Source organism: Pteropus medius, unplaced genomic scaffold (assembly GCF_902729225.1).
Source record: "Pteropus medius unplaced genomic scaffold, Ma_sr-lr_union100, whole genome shotgun sequence".
Classification (NCBI taxonomy): domain Eukaryota; kingdom Metazoa; phylum Chordata; class Mammalia; order Chiroptera; family Pteropodidae; genus Pteropus; species Pteropus medius.
In genome coordinates, this window is record NW_024342644.1 from 6,764,515 (window position 1) to 6,788,568 (window position 24,054).

The 24,054-nt window shown below is 33.6% G+C and overlaps 1 protein-coding gene and 1 non-coding gene across 2 annotated transcripts in view; both read left to right on the forward strand.

Moving 5' to 3' along the window:
• The first annotated feature begins 11 nt into the window (after positions 1-11).
• EXOC5 (exocyst complex component 5) overlaps positions 12-24,054 on the forward strand; it is a 36,382-nt gene continuing 12,339 nt past the window's right edge. The window contains exons 1-12 of the mRNA XM_039866518.1: positions 12-287; positions 8,190-8,284; positions 8,900-9,047; positions 10,916-11,110; positions 11,930-11,994; positions 14,602-14,630; positions 15,778-15,887; positions 17,392-17,436; positions 17,539-17,679; positions 18,717-18,799; positions 19,812-20,021; positions 21,293-21,440. Of these exons, the coding sequence (XP_039722452.1) occupies positions 261-287; positions 8,190-8,284; positions 8,900-9,047; positions 10,916-11,110; positions 11,930-11,994; positions 14,602-14,630; positions 15,778-15,887; positions 17,392-17,436; positions 17,539-17,679; positions 18,717-18,799; positions 19,812-20,021; positions 21,293-21,440 (1,296 nt within the window). The 5' untranslated portion in view covers positions 12-260. The remainder of the gene's footprint in view (positions 288-8,189; positions 8,285-8,899; positions 9,048-10,915; positions 11,111-11,929; positions 11,995-14,601; positions 14,631-15,777; positions 15,888-17,391; positions 17,437-17,538; positions 17,680-18,716; positions 18,800-19,811; positions 20,022-21,292; positions 21,441-24,054) is intronic.
• Positions 17,148-17,266, forward strand: LOC120605622 (5S ribosomal RNA). Its single transcript, XR_005653667.1, has one exon. It is a non-coding gene; the product is annotated as a 5S ribosomal RNA (ribosomal RNA).

A 24,054-nucleotide genomic window follows, 5' to 3' on the forward strand; every position in this document is an offset into this window, starting at 1 on the left:
CGCAGCTCCACTTCCGGCGTGCGAGGCGGTGACAATGGGAGCGGCGCGGGCGGTGCCGAGAGGCAGCTGACAGGCGTCTGCGGCTTCGCTTCATGGCCGCTATTCCGCCCCGCCTGGGCTCTGTGGGGAGTCAGGGAGCCCGCGGCGGCCAGGAGCCGGAGCCGGCGAGCAGAGCAGAGACCTGTGCGCGGCGCCGCTGAGGCGCAGCATGTGAAGAGGAGACGGCGTCCAGTGCGAGGCGAGCCTCTCAGCCGGCCGGGATGGCTACGACGGCCGAGCTTTTCGAGGTGGGTCCCGGCGGCTCTTCAGGGAGTGGCAGGCCCTAGGTGCTGGCTACGAGGAGGGCGGGCAGAGCAGCGGGTGTGCGCACGCGGCCCGGGGGCAGCCCTCGGTGGAAAGGTGTGGAAGAGAAGGGGTGGGTGGCGGCTCCGGTGTCAGCGCGGGCGGAGCGTGAAGTGGGGAGGGCGGGGAAGGATCCCCGAGTCCAAAAGGAGGAGGGGCGGTTATATCCGCAGGGCTGGGGGGTTTGGGCGTTGGAAAGTGTACTCAGGGTGAGTGGTGGGAAGGGCGGACTCAGGCGTGGAAAGAGGAGCCATGAGCTCCAAGTTAGGCGAGCCCTGACTTGTCGCTTGGGTACTCAGTCTCGGGGCCACCTGAGATTGGGACGTTTGGGGGCTTCTGGTTGTTGAGTAATCATTCCGTTAGTAAAGTGGAGAAGTAGCACTTATCTGCCTGTCAGTTTACCCTTACATTTGAAAAGGCCGAAGTATTTTTTAGACCAATACGGGCCTACTTAACCCTTCATGCTGAAGGGTGGCAAAACTAAAAATTAACATTTATGTTCAGATCTTAACGAATTGAAGTGTATTTAAAAAAAAAAAAACTCACCTAACTGCTAGCTAATGAATCCTTAACTCGTGAGACAGTGAGCATTCATTCTAATGTGTTTCCTTGAGAGTTTGAGTCTCTAAAACTTAAAATTTAATTTAGTGAAATTCCATGTAAGAAGCTGTGTTGTTTGAAATAATAGGAAAATTCTAATTGGACCACTAAACAATGAAACATATAAAGAATCTCCTTTTTTGAAAGAAACGAAAACGGAGATGTGAAGAAAAAGGAAGGAAAACCCTTTAAGTGTGTGCTTGTGCTTCCAAATGATTAACAATGTGTAAATAAAAATTGAGAAGAATGCAGTCAACAATAGAGAATTTCTCTATGAGTGAAAACTGGATCTTTTTTCTGCTTGTGATGCAGTAGGTTTTTTGTTTTTGTTTGGCTTTTTTTTGCCTTAAAATTTGAATGCCACAGTTTTCATAACAATTGGGAACTTTTCATGTTTGTTACTGTATTTTGAGTTTGTCAGCTTTTGGATAGGTAATACTTTTGATGGAGGAATAACATATGCCATTGTTAAATTGTAGTAAAATAGTTATTTTCGAGTGAAGGGTTATAAGTACAAGAAAGAATTTGGAAATATTAATTGGATTTCATCAGATTTAAGGGTTGGGACATACATTACATTAGCTATCTAATTCCAAAATTGTGTCATCTGTTTATCAACAAGAGCAGGGAGACATTCCTTTTGCTAAAAGGTTTACTGTGTGTTTTGGGGCAAGATACTAAAGTTCTGTATGTAGTTCTTTGTTTTATTTTTTACATTTTATAAAGGTAGAACACTATTTATGAAGTTGAGATCTTTAATTTACTTAATGAAATACTTGACCAGCTCGGTATTAATAGAAAACTGTTATTTCGTCATACAATTCATAAGGTATTAATCTTTGAGTTAATGAATTCTGCTTGACATTCCCAATTGTGTTTCAGACCATGCTACGTCTATTTTTCTTACATGTTTAACCACATGAGTTCACATAACTTATTTGAAAATGTGTTTGATTTCTGTTCCCCTCCAGGGAGGAAGGGGAGGAGGTAGAGAAATATATATTTTTTACTTTCTAGGGTCTCAATGACTCTAGTTATGTGATAACCAGTAATATTCACTTACTGACCAGTGACGACAGAGACCAACTGGTTCTGTGGCCAGAGGGTTCATAGAGCAACTTTAAACATGCTTATGGATCTTAACTCATGAGACTTTTTCTTTTCAGATCATATATAGTTCGTTGCCTTATCAAAATGAAAAGCATATCACATTACTAGTTACAATTAAATATGAATATTATGATTAAGAAAAATATTTATCTTTTCAGCCCTACAATAGACTCTACTCTTGGATAAGTTTTCGTTCCTAAGTGAAAAGTTAGTCTCTTTGCTTTAGAGGGTAGAAGGAAGGGTGGGGGAAACAAACCAAATCTCAGTCATTGTTGCTATTTCCTGTTGCTACTGCTATTGGATCTAGGTTGTAGGACAAGTCAGGGAGTGTCTTTTTCTCTTGCTTCCCTTTCTTAGTCCCAGCTGGAGAACTGTGGGAAATAGAGGTCAGGATGTAGTCAAGGATATTTTGTTTTTATGCATCCTGGTTTTAAAGCACTATTAAGTTGAATTGTGCTTTCATTTTTCCACATTGAATGAGGTCAAAGCAATACAAAATTATGTTTTGAACCCATGAAATTTCATGTGTTAACTTTGTTTCTTTTAAAATCTTGTTATTGGTCTCGTAAGATTTCCATTTTCTTAACATGAACACCTTCATACAACAAAATCAAACTATAGGATATTTCTTCAGTTTACAGAAATGATTAGTAGTAGATGCAGCTATTTTAATATTGAGTATCCTGGAAATTGACCAGAATACCTTTAGTTTCAACCCTTGTTGACAAAGCTTTCTGAAAGGACCTATGTGCAGTGTTTCTAAATAATCACCTCAGGATGGACATACTAAACAGGAATTCTTACGTAGTTTGGATTAATTATTCCTCTACATATAAAAAATGGCTGGAATAGTAAATTCTTTTTCTGTTGTTGCAAATATTCCTGTCTTCTCTTGCTGCACTACTGAAGACATTGTACTCCTTTCTCATTTACTACTTTTCTCTCCTGTTATTCTTCTGTAGTCTTCTCTTCTCCCTGGGCAAGTTACTTTAATAGGAGAGTTTTTTGAGAACTAGAGTCCATTACCCATTCATTCAACAAATATTTGCTGAGTACCTATTAAATTCAAGATAAGGTGCCAAGATTAATTAGGCTGCATGTCCCAAAGGGCATGCCATAAAAATATTAATCTTATGAGATGTACTGCAAATAACCCCAATGGTTCAGAGGCCAAATAAATTTTGGCAATGTGCACACTTTGTTTCGTTAGAGATTTCCAATATACCTTAGCATGTTAAAGATTCTGAGTTCATTTCCCAAATATTTTAGACAATGAAACTTTTCTAGTGCTTATTAATTTTGTCAATTTCATTTAACATACTTTGGAAAATGTTGAATTATACATGGAACCTGCCCTTACTGTTAAATAGAGGGAGAGAAAATAGATATATAACTACATACTCTTGGAATAAAGTTATAAATGGTGTCAGATCTAGATAAAGTGCTATTGTAGTTTAGAGGATGGTGGATTACCTCTAGAAGTGCAAAAGGATCAGGAGATGTTATTTGAATGATATACAAAGAATAAATTAGATTTGAGTTTGAGTTTGTGGAACTAGGTAAGGGGACTTTCTAATAAAGCAGACAGTAAAAGCCAAGACATAAAGAGGTAAGTGTAGCCCCTGGAGAAAAGAGAAGTGTTCATTTTGGCTGGTGTGTAGCATGCATGAAGAAAAGGAGTAGCATGCAGGATAAATTGGGGTTTAATTGTGGAGGTCCTAAATGCCAGGATTGGGAATTTGGTTTTTTTAAGTGCTTTGATAATAGTATTTGAGGTCATGTAATTTGACTATGGTGACAATGGCTGTTTGACTTCCAGATTAGAAATTGAATAGCCAAGAACACTTTCACACACAAACTTGGTTATGTCGCTCAGATTTTCAAACTAAATAACAAAAGCTCTTTAAACAGACTTAATGAAAAAGGTCACTTGTTCATTTAACTAGCTAAATATATATTACTGAACATGAAATATACAAGTAAGGATAACTCCTTACCTTTAAGGTGCTGAAATGCTACTTGTTTCAGCCATATTAGCTGAAATAAATGTTTGTGGAACCTGTCTACCAATTACAGTGTAACGTATGCGAGAAAATGTATTCATTTAGCAAACATTTTATTGAGTACCTTACCTACCCTAGGCCAGAAGTCACTCCTGATACTGGAGTTAAAAGATGTTTTGAGTTAAAAATCTAATTGGGGGAGTGAAAGGAAAAGAACTCTTTCTCCTCTCACCTCATACCTCTTACACCAGATGTGTAGGGATTTTTCTCACAACAATTCAGTTTTCCAGCAGACAACAACTGGGTATCCTACAATTCAATTTTGGCATACTCTACCTGGAGTTAGCATCAGATCCCACAAGTTAAGGGCTCAATCCCACAAGACAGCCCACTTCATGTATCTATTGCAGTCCAGGTTGTCACCTGTGCTTTTGACTAACTAGCTATAAATTTGGAAGTTCTCATGACCCTCTCTTCAGATTTAATAATTTATAAGATGGATCACAGACCTCAGGGAAACAGTTTACTAACTAGATTATTGATTTATTATAAAAGAGTACAACTCAGGAACAACTGGAAGAGACGCACAGGGGAAGGTATGGGGGAAGGAGTGCAATGCTTCCATGCCCTCTCTAGGTGTGCCACCCTCCCAATATCTTGATGTATTCAGCAACTCGGAAGCTCTCTGAACCCCGTACTTTAAGGATTTATCTGGACGCTTCATCATGTAAGAATAATTGATTATTAACTCAATCTCTACCTCTTCTCCCTTCCCTAGAGTATAGGGGTTGGGGCTGAAAGTTCCAGTCTTCTAATCATGATCTCTCTGGTGAGGAGCCCCCATCCAGGAGCCCACCAAGAGTTGCTTCAGTAGAATGAAAGACTCATATCATTCAGGAAACTCTAGGAGATTAGGAGCTCTATGTCAGGAACCAGGATTAAAGACCAAATATTAGAATAAGAGATGCTCCTAGCATCTTTATCACTTAGGAAATTGCAAAGATTTTAGGAGCTATGGCCAGAAGCTGAGTACAAAGACCAAAATATATTTCTCATATCACGAGATTACAGGGAGAAATTCATTAACAGATAATATAGTGCAGTAGGAATACAGGATATCTTCCAGGGAAGTTTTCATATAGTAATACATATAAATTAGGTGTCGATAAATGAGTAGAAACTTTTCAGGAGAAGCTCATTCCAAGGCAGAGATAGAAGATGACTCCAATTTGTAAGTTGAGGTACGTTCAGGAAATATTGAGAAGAGTTAGGATCTTCTCAAAACGTGTGCATGTTTTAGGTGTGGGAGTGGTGGCTTCTAACAAGATGTTGAGACCACAGAGGCAGTTTGGGGGAAGCTTTGAGAAGGCTTTATAGGCCATCCTGAAGGGAGCTAACATGACTTTTTTGGGAGAGCAGAGTGGAGAGGCAGATACGGATGGTTGTAACGCATTGTATTTTTGAGAAAGATGCTATAAAAAATATAAAAGTTTAGTTGTATTTTCTCAAAGACAATGTTAAATTAGGGATTTTTGTTCCTATCCAAGGGCTTGATGTCTTAATTTTTAATAGAAATGACTACAAACCTCATGTTTTTCTTACAATTGGTAGCATTTGTAAAGAGTATGAAATGAAATCAGTTTAACAGAGAAACATAGTAACCAATTATGTAAAGTTGGATTTAATATGATAGTATCTTAGTCTGCAGTGCATACTTCTTAGATTTTTGTTTTTGTTTTGGCAGTTTTTGCTTTTAATTACTGTAGTAAAATAGAAGGTGAAGATATACCTTTGTCAAGTTCAGGAAATTCTGAAAGATTTTGGAAGAAAATTGTTTACAAGTATCTTTCAGAATCCTCTTGGAAGGACTTGGTCATTTGGAGGTCTTAGAAATTATTAATTTGGCTATCTTTTTTTTCATTGTAAACTCATTCGTAGCAAGGTTGAGTATTAGAAAAGCAAGTTCTTGAGATTTATTTGGTTTTATAAGATCCTTTGGATCAGGAGTCAGCAAACTTACAGCCTAAACTTTAAAATGGTTTTTAAAGTTTTATTGATACATGGCTATGCCCATTTGTTTACATATTATCTATGGCTACATTGGTACTATAGTGTTACAGTGGAATGGTTGTAACAGACTGTATGGCCTGCAAGCCTAAAATATTTACCGTCTGCCCTTTAAGAAAAAATTTGCTGATCCTTGCTTTAGAGCTTTAAGAATAGCACTGATTTTTGCCATTCCATTTGATTTATTATACTGAGTAGAGAGCGGGCATTTTCAGAGACTTCTATTTGCACTTTCCTACTATAATAACCCTTATTGTACAGACCAAGTGCCATTATGATGATAGCAATGATGATAAAAAGTACAAGGTTATCATTCATTGGTCTTAATTATCACCTCTCTCTGGATTCTTGTGATCTAGTCTATGCTTAATTCTCAGTCCTCTGATGGGTTAAGCTCTATTGTCTCTTTCCCTAGGGTCTAGAAAACTATTCATTCCATTTTTGTCTGGCTGATTTTTCTTCATTCTTTAGGTCTCATCTAATGTATCACGTTCTCAGAGTTTGCTTGTTGCTATACCTGCTTCTTGCTATTCTTTTTCTATCCCTCACCATCTTCGATCATCTCTGTTTCTGATATACACACTTAGAGCATCCAGGTTTTTTTTTCCTTCACAGTTATTACAATCGTAATTAGTTGTTTGTTTAATGTTGGCATCCTTACTTAGAAGATCATATCTGTGAGACCTTTCAGGGACCCTACCTATTAAATTTACATCTGTATTCTTGGTGCCTACCACATTGCCCAACACATAGTAGGTGCTCAGTAAACATTCGCTGAAATAATAAATATCCCATTTCCATCCTCCATCTACTTACTGAGTTGACAGTTCACTCAGCAATTTTAAAACTGAAGTTTGTGCATCCATTTTTAATTTTACTTATCACATACTATTGCATTTTTTATTTTTTTCTATTAGACTATGGGTTTTTGGAGGTACAGTTTGTATTTTACACATCTTTTTGTTCCAAAGCCTAACAACATACTTGGCACTAGAAGTTTTATTTATAAGCGAATGTTTATCAATGAAAATGTTTTTAAAGAATGATTAATACATGGAAAATTTTACAGATATAACAATTCAAACTAGAAGCACTAGCAAATGCTACCAGCTTAGGTTACCTACTAAAGTGGGAGCAAATATACATTATTCATTTGCATGAAAGAGGGTAGTATGAGAAATATGTAAATTAATACTTACTACTCTAAAAAATGCATTACCAGCTGATGGTGAACATTTGAATGTTTATTTTATTGATTGGTCCTTCTACTCTTATATTCTTTTGTTTTGTAATTAATGCTTTTTTCCTGAGAAAACTTAGAAAACTTTATATCCTTTTTCCTGAGATGATATATGTGAGCATTTTATCATGCCATTAGATTTTTTTATAATATGATTTAATAGAAACATAATTTTTCATCCTATAAGTTTGCCCAAGTTTTCAATAATGATTGTTGAATATTTATGCAAATTTTCAATATTGTATGTAATAGTGAACATTCTGCAAAAATTTTTGTGTTCATATCTGCTTTTCTTAACATTTTATTTTTATTTATTTACTTATTATTTTTATTTTAGTGACATTCATTAATGAAATCCAATGTTTCAAGTGTACAATTCAAAAGTATAAAATTTTAAATGTAGAATTCTTGGGTTAAAGGATAAGAGCATTTGTAATACTATTGATGTTACCAAAGTATTTCCTATTGCCCTCCATAAATATTGTACCTGTTAACATTTCCAACAATAATATAAATGTGAATTTCAGCTTACCTCTCTTGCGTTACATATTATAACTAAAAAAACTTTTTCACTTTGTGAGATAAAAAAGTGATAATTTGATTTTATTCGATTACTCATGAAGTTGCATATTTTTCCTGTTTCTTGACCATTTGTATTTCTATAAATTGTTTGTGTCCTTTGTTCACTTTTCCATTAGAATGTTTTAACTGGTATTAGTAATTTAGTTTCATTTTAAGTTCTCACATAGTAGAACCTGTTTCACTTTTGTAAGTGGTATTGTTATATTCTATGAAACTTTTTTAAAGAACATTATTTTATAAACTAGGAGCCTTTTGTGGCAGATGAGTATATTGAACGTCTTGTATGGAGAACCCCAGGAGGAGGCTCTAGAGGAGGATCTGAAGCCTTTGATCCTAAAAGGTGAAGTAAAATTTTTTTTTTCATAGACCTAATCTAGTACAAATTTGTGTTTACAATAGATGTGACTGTTGGAATTCTTCTGAATGTTCATGTAAAAAGATTTCGGTTAACAGTTGGTCATTAAAAGACACAAGCATCAGAAGTTTGGGATTGATTTTTTTTTTTTCTTTTTCCTTTTCTTTTAGTGGAGGACTTTAACTGGAATGAGGGAAGGGATTTCGTTATAAGAATTTAATATTTTCTCCAATTTATGATAAGAAAGTGTTGGTAATACCTTTAAAATAAAAACATGTTGAATATGTTGTTTTAAGTATAGTCGTAAATTGAGGGAACAGTCACTGTACCCTAGAATGCACAATATTATTTTTATGTAGTACATTTATTTACCTTTGACTGTTTATTTGAAATTGGTTTCTGTTTTGGTGAATGGAGATTCCAGGTGAGGTTTTTCATTTATATCAGAGATAATCCTTAACAAGATGCCATAGAGAAGATTAACATGATCATCCTTAGTTCAAGAAATGCTTATTAATACCTTATTTACAATTATAAGGGAACTGGTTAGTTCCTAAAATTAATTATAGATGGATTGATACACATTCTCATTTCTATTAGATTATTAGAAGAATTTGTAAATCATATTCAAGAACTGCAGATAATGGATGAAAGGATTCAAAGGAAAGTAGAGAAACTAGAGCAGCAGTGTCAAAAAGAAGCCAAGGAATTTGCCAAGAAGGTACAAGAGCTCCAGAAAAGTAATCAGGTAAATATTTAGCTAAGCAATGAATAGTTTACAATAGGCTATAATATTTTTATTTCCTTCCATTTTTAAGTTCTTCATAAAAGTCTAGTCAAATGATAGTAACTATTGAGGTTTCTCTTAATTGACATGGGATAAATGTTAATGAATTGTTATCAGACTATCTTGGCACTGAATGTTGGTTTGAGATCACAGTACTTCCTTCTTAGGATGGGGTGGTATCCCGTACAGTGTGGTCCTTGCTTCCCCTCTTAACAGTGCAAGCCTTCAAAAATGATGCTTCAGCAAACCTGTATCTTTAGGGTCTCATTATTAGACTAGATATTTAGGTAGTCATTTGCATTCTCAATCATAAAACAAAGTAATACCAGACCAGCTATTATCTAGATTAGGTTTTTCCCTAGAGGAAACCAGTCTGGGAAGTTTGACAAAAGTCATGAGGTTTGTGCCCCAATGAGAATTCTAGTGTAACTGTGGGAAAAGCAGATGCAGAATTCTTCCTCTGTCCATTCTCGAATAAAATCAGATCATTAGCCCCGGGGCTAAGTAGGCCAAGCTTCTTAACCATTCTTAGGCCCTAGATTTAATCTAGAATCTCCGAACCCCTTTCATAGCCTGGGCCTGATCTGGAACTAGATTGTTCTTTATCACATCTATAAGTTTGAGGAATGTTGTTTAGTTCTACTGCCTCCCGGGGGCTATTCTGTAGTGCTAGGGATTAGCAAACTGATTTCTGCTCAGATTTCATTTATTTAGATTCCTTTAGATTCTTTCACTTAAGCATATATGGCTGTGAGAAAATATTTAATAAAGAAGTCAATAATTTACATAAGATGGAAGATGTGTTTTTAAGTAGTTGAGGTGATAGATTCCAAATACTTCCAATGCAGATTTCTCTTGATGGTAATAAAATAGTATTAATAGTTAATCTAACAAGCTCTGGATCCAATCTGCTCTGCCAGATATTAGCTGTGTAATCTCAAGCAACTCAGCCTTTTTGTGCCTCAGTTTTTTTATCTGCATATAAAATAGGTGGTTGTAAGGAATAAATAAGTAAATCCATGTAATATGCTTAGAATAGTGTCTGGTAATAGAGAACGTTGTTAGTAACTGTTTTCAGCTTTACCCCCTCAATTTAAGGTTAGAACAAAAGTACCAAACTGAATTATCTGCAATTTTGTTATTGGCAGTTAGTTCTAAAGCATTCATGGCATATAATTTTCATCTACCATAGGATAATCGGTATATCCTGGGAAAAGGGATATTCTAGGAAGTAATGTACTTTTGCCTCAGTAGAATAATTGTTGTGATCTTTTCTGTTTTCAAAACTGGTCAAAAACCATTTTACCTTATTTATAGTACTAGCATTGCTCTTTAAATATTTTAAATAAATGATTGTTAAATATTCTAAATAAATGATTGTTAAATATTCTTTTTAATTGGTGTCTTCTGACATATTTTTGGCCCATTTTAGTATAGTAACAAGTGAGTTGTTCAGATGATTGGTCCCTTTGATGCTTAGTTCATTGTTTTCAGAATCATTATTTAGGAGTAAATAGTACTGGGAACTTTGTTAAACAGGATGAATGGTAAGCAGCCTTGCTGTTTGGTTGGTTAGGAAATATATTCATGATAAAATATGATGATTTTAATAGTTAAAAGTATAAAAGTTTGCAACTCTGTTAAGTTTTCAGATTGTGTGGTTATTTAATGGGCATGAATTGTTTTTTCAGATCCTCTCATGTATAACTTCTTTATTATCTTTAGTTACCTAAGTTTGAGAGTAGTGATGAATTGGTTTAGTTTTTATATGAATTAACTTATAAACTGGATTCTGTTGTTGTATTTTATACCTATGCACATTTTTTTAGGTTGCCTTCCAACATTTCCAGGAACTAGATGAGCACATCAGCTATGTAGCAACCAAGGTCTGTCACCTTGGAGACCAGTTGGAAGGGGTAAACACACCCAGACAACGGGCAGTAGAGGCTCAGAAATTGATGAAATACTTTAATGAGTTTCTTGATGGAGAATTGAAATCTGATGTTTTTACAAATTCTGAAAAGGTGAGTACTGTTAGAAAGATAAAAGCAAATTGCAGCTTTTTAATAGCAATGTCCTAAATTACAAACTACAATTATTACTTTTCAGAGTCAGACTTCAAATTACTGAGTAGCTAACTTATTAAAAGTTTTTATTGTGAAATGTAAATTAGTGCACTTACCTACAGATTGTTGATGAAGTGTTTATATTCAAATTTTTAATTGGGTTGCTTGGCGTTTTTGTTTATGAAATTATGTATGGCTTAAAAATACTGGGGTAACTGTTAATGAGTATTTCTATTTTATAATTGACTTTTAATTTTAACAGGATTTTTATAGTTTTTGAATAGTTACATTCCATTGGATGAGGGGGTGGTGCGACTTAAATCACTGATAAGCTGAAGTGACATTTTTGTTATTTTATTCACTTAGCTTAAAGTGGGATATATGTAACAGTATGACCTGAATTATTTTCATAAATTTTATCTGTTTTGGGTTCATAAACTCAGAAGAAACGTACAGTTCTGCTTTCAGCAAGCAATAAGTTGTGTTGTTTTAGAGTAAACAAACAGCAGGTCTCATTGGGAAGGGATTGTGGCATTATAAAATCATAATATTTCTGTGCCAAAAAAACAGGTGTTTATATTTTACTGACTCATAGGTGATACCCCAAATATATTCCGGTTACCCACAAAGTTTTATTTGTTGTGGATTTTAAAAGAAAATTTTGGGGGTTAGGATCTGTAGGCATACATAGGGGAATGTTACTATTTTCAATTATAAAATTATTTTTTTGGTATACGTAAGAGTTTTAAAAAAATTATTGCTTTTATTTTTCAATAGATAAAGGAGGCAGCAGACATCATTCAGAAGTTGCACCTAATCGCCCAGGAGTTACCTTTTGACAGGCAAGTTTGTTTCTGAAGAGCTAATTTGGATGAATGGTATAATTTATAGAATAAAATTGTATTTTTCCCTATATGAATTTGCTCATTAACAAGAATTTATTGAGTACCTTCTTTGTACAAAGTATAGTATGTAATAGTTGATTGAAAAATGTGGTCTTTTAATATATAAATTTAGTAATATACCTTGAAGTAATTTCAATCTTTTGTTTTCCTTCTAAAAAAAAAATCGATGGAGAATTTTAAAATTGACTAAAGTGAGACTTTGAATTTTCATATTTTGGACTTTGATAACCAGCGTGTGAAGGGACAGGGAGAGTTTAAACATGGGGCCATTCAGCTGCTTTTTCCTATCTCCAGACGAGAGTTCTTAAGTTTTGGGGGATCTTAGGGACCTTTGAAAAGCTGACGAAAGCTAGAAAGTTTCTTCAAAAAATTTAGATACACACAGATTGCTGTATACAGTTTTATGGAGTTTTAGACTCTTTAGCCTATCTTCAGACTCCTCCCTAGGGACTTCAGGTTAAGAACCTCTACTTTAGATGCAGGGTTCTAGGGGTATTACTGAGTCAGGTATTAATGGTTTTATCCTAAAAGAAACTTTACTGAGAAGGAAATTTTTTCATGATTTCTTTTACTCCATAGACTGTCAGACACTTTAATAAAATTTTGGTAATAGTTCTCCATGTGAATATCTGAACTATGTCTTCCTGTATAACAGACAATATATCTGTTATTTTGGTAATACTTGATGATTCTGTTATAGGTAGAATATAAGTATATTGCTATACTTAAAGCCTGACCACTATATCTCAAACATAGTGAATTTCCTACCCCCAAAATATATTTTATTTTACTCTCAACTCTGTGTCATCATAAAGGATTAGCAGTAATGATCATCTGTCATTTAGCTATTGTTAATAATCACATACTTGCCCAGCATTATGAGTAATTCCTTTTAAAGTCACCCACAAAAATCTCTCTTTAGCTTTATCTCATTTCATAGTTGGACCATTTACTTAAATGGGTAAAATGTGTGGCTCACAATAGGTGCATAATTGTTGGCTACATCTCCTACCCTTCTCTCCATCTTATTCTTCTACAAAACACACATGCATATACTCATCTTCTTCCACTTCACAACTACATACCTCTTACAGTTTTATTTTAGCCTCTCTAACAAGCCTTGGAATTGAATGTATATCCTAATCAGATTTAAGTTTTTTGCAAAGATCAATATGGCCTTACAAGCACTTTGTGATCTTCCATAATTTTGGTACGGTCATGCCCTGCACGTCGTTTTGGTCATCCAGGGACCCACATATACCATGGTGGTCTCATGAGATTGTCATGGAGTTGAGAAATTCCTATTGCCTAGTGATCTCATAGCTGTTGTAATGTTGTAGCACGATGCATTTCTCAATGCATTGATGCTGGTGTAAACAAACCTGTGCTGCCAGTCCTATGAAAGTATAGAACATACAGTTATATATACTGTATAATATTTGATAATGATAATAAACAACTGTTACTGGTTTATGTATTTACTATACGGTACTTTCTATTGTTATTTTAGATATAGTCTTTCTACTTATAAAAAATGATTGCCATAAAACAGTATATCATCTTGTGTTTACCGGGTATTTTGATTACATCATTTTTCTCTTCTGCAATTTTGTAACATGTTGTACAGACTTGTAGCCTAGTAGCAATAGGCTATGTACTATATAGCCTGGGTGTATATTAGGCTATACCATCTAAGTGCATGTAAGTATACTCTATGATGTTTACACAATGACAAATCACTTAATGCTGCGTTTTTCAGAATGTATTCCTGTCATTAGGGACATGACAACATATCAATTTTGTATAACTCTAAATTTTTATTACTTTCTTAATCTGTCTTTAACATCTTTTTGCCAGCCACTTTTCTCTCTCTTCAAATAGTTGCATAGGATCTTTCAACATTCATTTTCCATGATGTGCATTCCCCTTGATAATTAAGATTTGAAAAAATTCTAGTATATGATTATGTTTAATGTTTAAGTTTCTGAATTTGCAAAGATTGATTACTCTGCTGGGCACATTACTGAGTTTTTTTTGTGACTTCAAGTTTTAAAATAACTCATTTGCATATACTTTTTATCATTGTTTTTATTTTAAATAATAGTAATGGAACTTTATATGAAAAAATCCCGGTGCAGGGGCGGGGGCAGTGAGGGAGGGGAATAGGCAAATATCAGGTGAATTTAAAATGCGAGTGAATACGAGTAGGGACAGTAACTCAGTGTTGGGTCTGGCTGGATTATTAATGCCTCATGTAATTCCTCCTTTTTTAACAAGGAAATTGCTTTTTCAATGTGAATTTCATGAATGAGAACCACCTTCCCCATCTGAATTGCCCAATTTCAGTTTTGTTACCTAGCATACTTTTTGTCAGTACTCTCTCCCTTCTGGCTTTGTCTTTTTTTTCCTCTTTTTTATGATGACTTTTAGTACAGAGGGTGCCCATATATCCCAAAACCCAGGTTACCATTTTATTAATATTTTACATTACTATGGTATGTTTGTTACAACTAATGAACTTTATCATTGGTCTTTATCTTTCAGATTTTCAGAAGTAAAATCTAAAATTGCAAGTAAGTGGGGTTCTGTTTATTTAACCGTTTTGAACAGATAATAGAATGACTTGTGTGAAATAAAAAAAGATGGTAAAAGGAGAGATAGTGGAAACAATGACATCCTTCTCCTCCATCCATGAGTTTGATTCCTCTTCTTTGAAACAACCATTACCAGTTTCTTGGGTATTCTTTCAGAGTATTCTACAGATATACAAGCATAGGACATAAATCATGTATATATGTGTAGAATTTAGTTCTACTATCCCCATTTATTTAAAAATAATTGGTGGCATACTAAACAAATAGTTTTACACTGTCTGTGTTTAATTTAATAATGTATCTTGAAAATTGTGTTATATCTATACCTGTATCTCTAAAGTAGGGGTTTTTTTTTTCTTTTTTTTTAAGCTAAGCTCATATGAGCACTTGATTTTAGTACCTATTTAATTCTAGCTTGATCCTTGTCAATCTTTGGATTATATTTTAGGTGGATCATTCTAGGTTTCTGGAAAAGCCACTATATTTGCAAGCTTCCATGGTAGCCTGAGTCATTGTTTGGGAGACCATTTTTCGTAGAAGGTTCAAAGAACCATCTATTTTCCCAAAAGTGTTAAAATAAGGATGACATACAGAGTGGACTTCCTGGCATTGTTTTTGGTCACTGTAGATTAGTCCAAAGTTCAGTTATTTATTCAGAATCATATAGCCTCAAGAAGGTAGTGAATCAAATATTACTGATATATCAAGGTGAAATTTGGTGTCGAATCCACCATTGTTTATGTAAAGGCATCTGAGCTCTAGTAAAAATTTCTGTTGTCTTCCTCACACTTTCCATAGTTTCAAGTTTAAGATTTTTCCTATCTCTATTAGAAATGACATCTGGAAGGTTTTTCCCAGTCAGCTGCTTTTTAAAGTAATGGCGGAAAATGATAACTCAGACTGTGGGAGTTAAGCTGCTTTGCCATTTAGGAAGATTTTTTTTTCTTGAAAGTATACGTTTGTACACCTCAGTATGTTATAGGATCTAGATTCACTGCCTATAATTTCATATTGTTTTTGTAATCCTTTCAAAAGAAGGCTAGACCCATACTCATTATATTTATGAGTAATTCATATACTAGTATACTTTGTCTGCTTCATAATAGTTGAATGACTTTCTTTTTAGGTAAATATCATGATTTAGAATGCCAACTGATTCAGGAGTTTACCAGTGCTCAAAGAAGAGGTGAAATCTCCAGAATGAGAGAAGTAGCAGCAGTTTTACTTCATTTTAAGGTAAGTAATAAAAATTAAAAATGAATATTAGTCTTCAAGACTGTGGAGATTATATATATTCTGTATATTATTCTTCTGATTTCCCCCTATTAATTGTGTCACTATCACAATGATAATTTTCATTGTTTTGAATTATTTGAATGTACATTTCATATCTCCGTAAGTGATGTTAAATTTTTAGGTATTTAATATTTAAGGATTTTATAATGTAATGTTATATTCTATAACATTAATATTTTATCAAATAGCTATATATATAACATCAATATATTTCAAGCTATATATGAATTTTTAGATTGACATAGATAATCATGTTTACCTTCTTGGTTTGTAATATATATATTTTTTCAGTCAAACATGTTATGAAGTAGGTCAGAAATTAGAAGACTTGACCTTAAGTATCTACTGGAATGTAGAGTAAATGAAATGTGACTAGTAAAAGACTTAAATTCAGAGGATCTCAGGTGGTAATACAAAGGAATATTGTGTTATGGAACTGTCTTACTGGTATTTGAATTGGGGAGAGAATCCCTGTATGGTAGTGCATTTCTCCAAAACAAATACTTAAAGAAATAGTGCTTCCTTCAGTCTGTTAATTTATATTTGTATCAGATTAGGGAAATATAAGCCAGTGTTGAACTTTTCATTTAAGTAACATATCTGAGTATTAAGAATGGTTCTGGAGACAATAGTATACTTTATATTGCTTACCTCACTTGTTTTCATGTATGATTTGTTAATAAGCAAAAATCTCATTATAGTGAACTTAATATGACAAATTGTTTAAATATTCTATTAAAATGGATTTAATTTTTAGAGTAAATGTCTAGAATGTTAGTTAAATACAGCTCTGTTCATATTCTTGCAAGGGAAGACAAATACTTTGAATTCAAGAGAGGAACTATATATACATATATATGTGTGTGTATATATATATACACACACACACACACACATATATATATATATATAAATAAAACCTTTTCTCAAGACCTTGAATCTATGTGTGTGTGCATACATGTGTGTGCACGTGTGCACACACACGTGCATGTTTTGGAGTTGAAGGAGATGGCTAGGTGATGATAGGGTAAAATGACTATAAAGAACTCAGTTAAACCTCAATTTTTTCTTTCAGTCTAAAGTCCTACAAGGATACGAATCAGCTGATCAATTTTGTAGAAAGCCATTGGGAGAAGATACCAGTATTAGGTTATTGGTTTTCTACAATTAATTATATTTAAGCCCAAGAACTATTAGCTAGTCTACGGCCATGCCACCTTGAATGTGCCCGATCTCATCTGATCTCAGAAGCTAAGCAGGGTTGGGCCTGGTTAGTACTTGGACGGGAGACCACCTAGGAATACCAGGTGCTGTAGGTGTTTAAAAAAAAGGAACTATTAGCCATTCATTGGGACAAAAACATAGCTTTATTACATATAATACCTCTTTTGTTGATATTGTAATTTAACCAGAACGTGATAATGTATTTCTTTCTTCTTTATAGGGTTATTCCCATTGTGTTGATGTTTATATAAAGCAGTGCCAGGAGGTAACATAACTACACTTTATTGGATTTTATTTTATGCTAATTTGTGTTTAAAAAACATTTTAAAATTATATATTAATTACATAAAATGCCTCTGCTATTTAGGGTGCTTGCTTGAGAAATGACATATTTGAAGATGCAGCAATACTCTGTCAACGGGTGAACAAACAAGTTGGAGATATCTTTAGTAATCCAGAAACAGTACTGGCTAAACTTATTCAAAACGTATTTGAAATCAAATTACAGGTAATTTTAAATAATCACTAAGTAGTTTTTAAAGCAATATGTGATTTTTTTCTCTGTGTTTTAAAAGTTTTTTAAAAATTAGTTTACTTAAGTAATGACCATAGAAATAGTAGTCTGCTTATTCCATGAAGGGGAAAGGGATGGCAAAGTTGTGCTTTTAAAAAATGTTTCCCCGTTCACCAAGAAAAGAATATGCTAATCACGAAGTGTTACCAGAGCACATGCTTGAATTTTGTGTAACAGTGGTAGTAGTGACAGTAACAGATTGTAGTAGGGTAGCCTCAGATTTTTATTTTTATTTGATCTTCACCTTGACCAACAGATGGCATTTGTGAAATTGAACAAGAATTACAAGTAAGTTCAGTCTGTAGAATTTTTTATAATATGGTACTAACATGAAAAAAAAAACAACCCAGGAATTTAATTTATAACTTACTTCCCATAGTAGTATACTTTAAGGAAACATTTCTTAAATTATGTTTACCACTGGATTAAAAAACATTAAATAAGTGTTTTTAAAACACAATTCAGGACTTTTAATATCCTTTAAAGGTACTAATATGTATTGTGGTTCTCTAGAAGTGGGAGTGTAATGTACAGCATTTCCCTATTGCAGAGTAATGCCTGTTAACGTCTAAAGTGACTCTTACGTTAGTTACCCAGACCACAGTTTGGTAAATGCTGCTTTAAGGAGTTGACTGTATTGGTATATACTTAGGTTTTGTTTCTTTGGGGATTTTTTGTTGTTGTTTTTTTAAAATGTATTTCATGAGCCAGGATTGGCCATTTTCAAAAAAAAAGAAAAAAGAGAAATTTTGAAGTTCTTGATGCCTATTCTCAAGACTGATATAGATGTACAAGTAAATATAGCAGTAAAAATTAAAAACTTATTTAAAAATTTTTTAATATTGGTCTGTTTTTCTCTGCATTGCCTTGTAAGAAGAACAGTTTTAGAATGTGGAGTAATTTTGGAAATAAAATCTTGACTATGTAATTTAATATTTAATTGACAGAATCTCAACTTTTTTTTCTTTTAGAGTTTCGTAAAAGACCAGTTAGAAGAATGTAGGAAGTCTGATGCAGAGCAGTATCTCAAAAATCTCTATGACTTATATACAAGGTATATTTTTAATTATTACAGAATAACATATCAGATTCTCTTTTTTTCTAAATGGAAAATGGAGAAGTATTCAGGTATTTCTGAATAACAGTTTGTCAGATAGCAGTATGCCTTTTAGCATTAAACACTTGCCTTCATAGACTGTTATACAAGAGCAGCATTGTTAGTACATTAATTTAAGGAATTGGATATATATAGTAATGTACTTTAGTGAAACATAAAACTTTGTTTACCTTGTTTAGAGTCGAGAATTTCATTTCTGATTTTAATTGTAAGCTAGTTCACTGTTCTTTAACTTTTTTCTCCAAGAACTAGTGTAATTACATTTATCTGCATTAACACTTTAAAAATTGAGAAAGTAAGTGACAAATTCTTTAAAAATAATAATTTCAGCCTTAAGTCTCGTGTGAGAATTTGTTTTGTTCTTTTGTAAAAGGCAGTATTACAGTTAGAAATATATCAGAAGCTTCATAAGAAGTTTTAACTCAACCCTATTGCTAGTATTCTTCAGTGTCATTATTTTGAGAGGAGGGTTTTCAAAGTAACCATAATCTGAAAGTTCATATCAATATTGTGAGCCTATCTTCAACAATGAAAAAAAGACAATTAGAGGAAAGTCCACATGGACAAAGTCAGAAGAGAATGAACAGAGAGTAAACCTCTCAGTATTCTGACTTGGGTACCATGTTGTGAATGGCATTAGGGTATACTTGAAGCCATTCTGCCACTTGTTGCCATTTCTTCACTGGTTCATTGACTCAGTTTCCTCTTCTAGGTCATCCCTAGGAGTTTATGACAGTTTTCAAAACCGTAATGTTGTTCATGATATTCATTCTACTTTATATATAACACTATACAGTTACTGTCTGCATCCTAAGTACTTTCCCAAGGTTTAAGAAATGGTGGTTTAACCTAAGTTGTTAAAGTCACTTTGTAAAAATATATATTCCTTAGTATTGTTACTATACCTAAAATATATATTAATCTTTTTTTCCTCCTTTTCCATGAAAAGAACCACAAATCTTTCCAGCAAATTGATGGAGTTTAACTTAGGTACTGATAAACAGACTTTCTTGTCTAAGCTTATCAAATCCATTTTCATTTCCTATTTGGAGAACTATATTGAGGTGGAGACTGGATATTTGAAAAGCAGAAGTGCTATGATCCTACAGCGCTATTATGATTCAAAAAACCATCAGAAGAGATCCATTGGCACAGGAGGGTGAGTGTTTTTATTAAATATTATAGTTAGAACTGAAGATATTAAGAACTTTATTATATTTTGACAAACTTGCCAAATATTGACAGTCATTGCAGTTTTCTAGGAAGAACTCTTTTAATCAAGTTTATGTATGCCATTGATCAAATCCTGTCTCTTAAACTACATGTTGAAATGACCTAATGTAACATGATTAAAATGTAAAGCAGAACTATAGAACCAGTACTATAAAGAGTTCTATAGTTTCTTTAATATTTTCAGGCTCAGTAAATTATTCCAAATTATTAACTAGGAAGCACATCCTTTTTTTTGTTGTTCGTTGCAGGAGTGGAAAAAAACCAGCAAATAGTTCACAGTTTAGGTACCCTAAACTTTTCAGTGATTTGCGCATAAAATTATTTAATTAATACCTTAAAATTTGTGATTATTCACATACTAGAAGAAAGTGATACGCTGTAAGAATTGGTGACACCTCAGTAATCCAGATCTCGACTATCTAGAACCCAGTTGATACTGGGATGAGGCAAAATGACTTCAGTGGAACCATGTAATTGGGGTCCAGAGTCCACATACATATACACCCAAATCAGTTTCTTTTTTCTCACTTTGTCATATATTAAATAATGATCAGAGAGAGGTTATAATGAGGAATAAAAAGTGACATCTGAAAGGCAGTAGCAAATAAAGGAAGAGAAATACTAAAGAACAATCATAATATATTTTTTTAAAAGTAGTTCACAGTAATCTGGAGGTATATATTCTAGGAGCAAAAAAATCATCTAACTTTCTAATGATACCGTCATATAATAGATGTTCAAAGTGACCCTTAGTCATTAAGAAAAGCTAAATTATGTTTAATGCATCTTTTTTAACAATAATGAACAGTATGCTTAAATGATTAAATATATTTTAAAAACATTAAAATTTTAAAGTTTATTTTAAGCGGGACCATTTAGTTATCTGGAATCTTATTTGGAATAGCCCGCTTCCTATGAAACCAAACAAGGAGTTTTTGGCTGTTGAGTCAGAATCATATAGCTGAAAGAGACTTCAGTGATCATAACTCCAAATTTCCTAATTTTTCAGATGAAAGTCTTCTATGTAGAGATTTAAGGCTTGCTTCACTTTACAGAACTAATTATTAGAATTAGAACTTTTAGATATCCTGGCTATTGGTCCATTTTTCTTCGTTGATGTATACTAAGTTTGAGAGTACTTTAAATTGAAATCTATATAATGTATCCTTTTTTTTATCTGTCAATATGATGCACTAGTATTCAAGATTTGAAAGAGAGAATTAGACAACGTACCAACTTACCATTGGGGCCGAGTATCGATACTCATGGAGAAACCTTCCTATCCCAAGAAGTGGTGGTTAATCTTTTACAAGAAACCAAACAAGCCTTTGAAAGATGTCATAGGGTAAGAGTAATTGTAAATTTATTTTATTTGCATATATGTATTTTAAGTTTTGCCTTGTTTATACTAAGATATAAATCTGCCCTCTGCTTAGGAACAACTATTTTTTATAATAAAAATATAGAGATTTTTGCTTTAGAGAACAGAATTATTTTAAAATTATTTAGAGGTATATTTGTAAAAATGTTACAGTATGGCACATCTGGGTGGGTGATGTGGGTATTTGGTACAGTGATATCTTTACTTTTCTGAGTGCTGTAAATATGTTAGAATATTTCTAAAGCCTCAAATCATCTAACATGAAGATGTGAACATTGTATTGTTTGACTCATAGCAACTAGCTCTAAGTCATGACCTTCTGTCTGGGAAGTCACAAGATTGAAATTCAGTTCAATTCAGTGCAGACTGATTCAACAAACATTATTATGTGTTTACTTTGTACTAGCTGCCATGTTAGATGCTGACGATAAAAAGTTTAGACATATACACTACCTTAGAATAGTGTGGAGAAAGAAGGTATACATGTAAAGAATTAGTACAGGGTGGGTATACACTGTTGGGACCAACGAGGAAGCAACCAGCTTTGCCTCGTTAAGGAATTAAGGAAGAGTATTTATCAGGGGAGGTTTCAAAAAGAAGGGACATCTGAAGCCTGGGTCTTGAAAGCTAAATAGGATGTTTTCAAGAAGACCATTCTGGCAGGCCATTTCACACAGAGAGAATAGTACATGTGCAAAGATGTATATAAAGATCAGTCATCCAGCATGAAATGCTTGAAATAAAAATATACATGAGAAGAAGAGTAATAGAGAGGAGGTTGACAGGTTAGACAAAAACTCTTTGTGTACCCTGCATAGAAATTTGAGTTTGTAGATAATGATGGCAGCTTTAAAGAATATTAGAAAGGGCAGTGTAATGAACAAACAGATTGGTGTTTTTTTCCTTTTTTTAAAAAAATAATTTCGACATATAATTGGCATTCAGAAAACTGCATATATTTAAACTGCACAACTTGGTAACTTTGATAAATTATGTGTACATTCGTAAAGCTGTAACTGCAGTCATGATAATGAATAGATTCATCATTTTCCAAATTTTCCTTTTACCCTTTTATAATCCCTCTTTCTCTTCCTCTTGCTTCTGTCCTTAGGCAACAACTGATCTACTTTATGTTTCTATAGATTAGTTTTTAAAAAGAAGGGACATTTGAGGACTAAGTCTTGAAAGCTAAATGGGATGTCTCCAAGAAGTTGATTAATTTTCTAGAATTTTTTAATAAATGGGATTATAATATAGTATATACATGTGTTTCTGGCTTCTTTACCTAGCATAATTATTTTAAGATTCATCCATGTTGGCATGTGTATTAATGAGCATGTTGCTTTTCATTGCTGAATAGTGTTTCATCATTTGAATATATCATAATTTGTTTTCATATTGATGGACATTTAGATTGGTTCCAGTGTTTGACTATTACAAATGAAGTTGCTATAAACATTCATTTATGTCTTTAAACAGACAGTGCATTCATTTCTCTTGGGTATACTTAGTAGCAATGTAGTAGTAGTGATATTTCTTTTTAAGAAACTGCCTGTTTTCCAACGTTGTTTCATTTGACATTCCTACCAGCAGTGTGTGACTATTCCATTAACTCCACAAGATCTCCACATTTGATATGATCAGTCTTTTTAATTTTAGATAATTGAATAGGGTATATAGTGATACCTCATTATGGTTTTAGTGTGTATTTCCTAATGAATAATGATGTTGAGCATCTTTGTATGTGTTTACCATTCATACCTATTCTTTGTTTTTTCACGTGCATTTAAAAAATTTTTTTATAGTTCTGTATTTATCGCTTCTTTAAGGGCATATGTTGAGCATCTGTGAGCAAAGAGTGGCAGTGAGGGTTGTAGTAGAGAGTCTGATGAAGGATAAAGATTGGGGTGGCATTAAGAAGACGAGGAAGGGAATTGAGTAATACCAAATCAGTATTTATAATCAGTGGAGATTTAGCAGATTTAAGGTGGGTTATACACTTTAACTCCTGACTGTATATATCAGATAATAAGCATTACTCAGGGTACATGAATGGACACTACAGATAGGCAACAATCAATTGATAAATAATATAGGAAGCAGTTATAAGAAGCTGAGAGGTAAATTTCAACTTAAAAAGTTAAAGAGGGATTTTATTTTCTCAGCATGACTACTAATAATTCTTTTACTGAGTCAGTAGTGGCATCGACATCAAAATAAACATTGTGCTTACTATGTGCCAAACACTGCTAAAAGTACTAAAGTACTTTTTTTACATGCATTTTCATATTCTCACCTTAAGGCTAGAATGTAAGTACTATTCATATTCCTTCCTTACAGATGAAGAAATTGAGACTTGGTAGGGTTAAATAACATTTGAGGGGTTCACTCAACCAGAAAGTGATAAAGCTGAGATTTGAGTCTGTCATAGTGCATCTGTTTATTGATTTTCTCATTCCTATCCCCCAATAAAAGAAATGCTTTTTGTTGTGAGTTTTGCTAGAATATTGCTTTGTTCAGTTGATGGCTCTCAAACTTCCTTGACCATGACCTACAATAGCAATTCATTTTACATTGC